The sequence below is a fragment of the Mycetomoellerius zeteki genome, unplaced genomic scaffold (genome assembly GCF_001594055.1).
Source record: "Mycetomoellerius zeteki isolate Tzet28-1 unplaced genomic scaffold, Tzet1.0 C4342118, whole genome shotgun sequence".
NCBI classification, from domain to species: Eukaryota; Metazoa; Arthropoda; class Insecta; order Hymenoptera; family Formicidae; genus Mycetomoellerius; species Mycetomoellerius zeteki.
In genome coordinates, this window is record NW_017255625.1 from 1 (window position 1) to 883 (window position 883).

The 883-nt window shown below is 39.2% G+C and overlaps 1 protein-coding gene across 1 annotated transcript; it reads right to left on the reverse strand.

Annotated features, from left to right (window-relative positions):
- Positions 1-4: 4 nt before the first annotated feature.
- On the reverse strand, positions 5-683 carry LOC108721409 (serine protease easter-like; the record flags this gene model as incomplete). The annotated part of the gene is made up of 2 exons (XM_018445988.1): positions 5-205; positions 392-683. Coding segments are annotated over 2 exons (493 nt in total), but the record flags the coding sequence as incomplete, so codon positions are not given.
- Between the last annotated feature and the right edge of the window lie 200 nt (positions 684-883).

The following is an 883-nucleotide window of genomic DNA, read 5'->3' on the forward strand; positions in this document are numbered from 1 at the left end:
AAATCCACTGTACCATTCAACCTAATAAGCGCGATGTCATTTTGCAGTTTTGTTCTCGTGTATTCCGGATGGAACTGGAAGCTTTCCACACCGAAATCCTGATACCTCTCGGCACATACGATCTCACGTCCTTGGGAGTCTGTATCGCAGTCACGTTCCTTACTTATATCGTGATCCCCTACCCTGACGCCTATCAGTCGTAGACCTGGAGAATAACGATTACACAAATTTATGCCAGTTATAATAAACGCCATTGAGAACAACGAACGTTCTTGAGTATCTTTCAAATTTTATTTTTAAATTTAATCTCTTTAATTTCTTCTTAAGTTTAAAATTTAATTCTAATTTTTGCCATACTTATGGCAATATGACTTTATGACTTTTTCCTTACCCCCTGGAAGGAAAGTGACACAATGAGCGGCGGTGAGGACGTAGCGCGAGGAGATGACTGTGCCGCCACAACGGAACTCCGGATTTGGTCTTCCAGTATCATATGCGATTAATGCCATCCACGGATACTGGAAAATTCCAGTCTTGTTGCCTCCGAATACCTTCGGCTGAGTGACGGGCCCACACAATGTATGATCCAACAGACGTAGATTCGGGTGGTTCGTTACATCTGGTGGATTTGGAAGATTTTCTGGATTTGGATCTGGAGCCTCTGTCGTTGTCGTTGTTGATGCCTATTATCAAAGATTAATATTTAATATGAGCAAAATTGGAAAAACTGTAAACACTTAATGCATTTTATATGAAATCGTAAATTGAACAATGTTATAATGATGAACAATACCCAGTTGTAGAGAGCTTTATTAAGTTCTGTGAATACATGAAATGCGTTTTCGAATGGATATTAAAGATATACAAAAATTGAGCGCAAAAA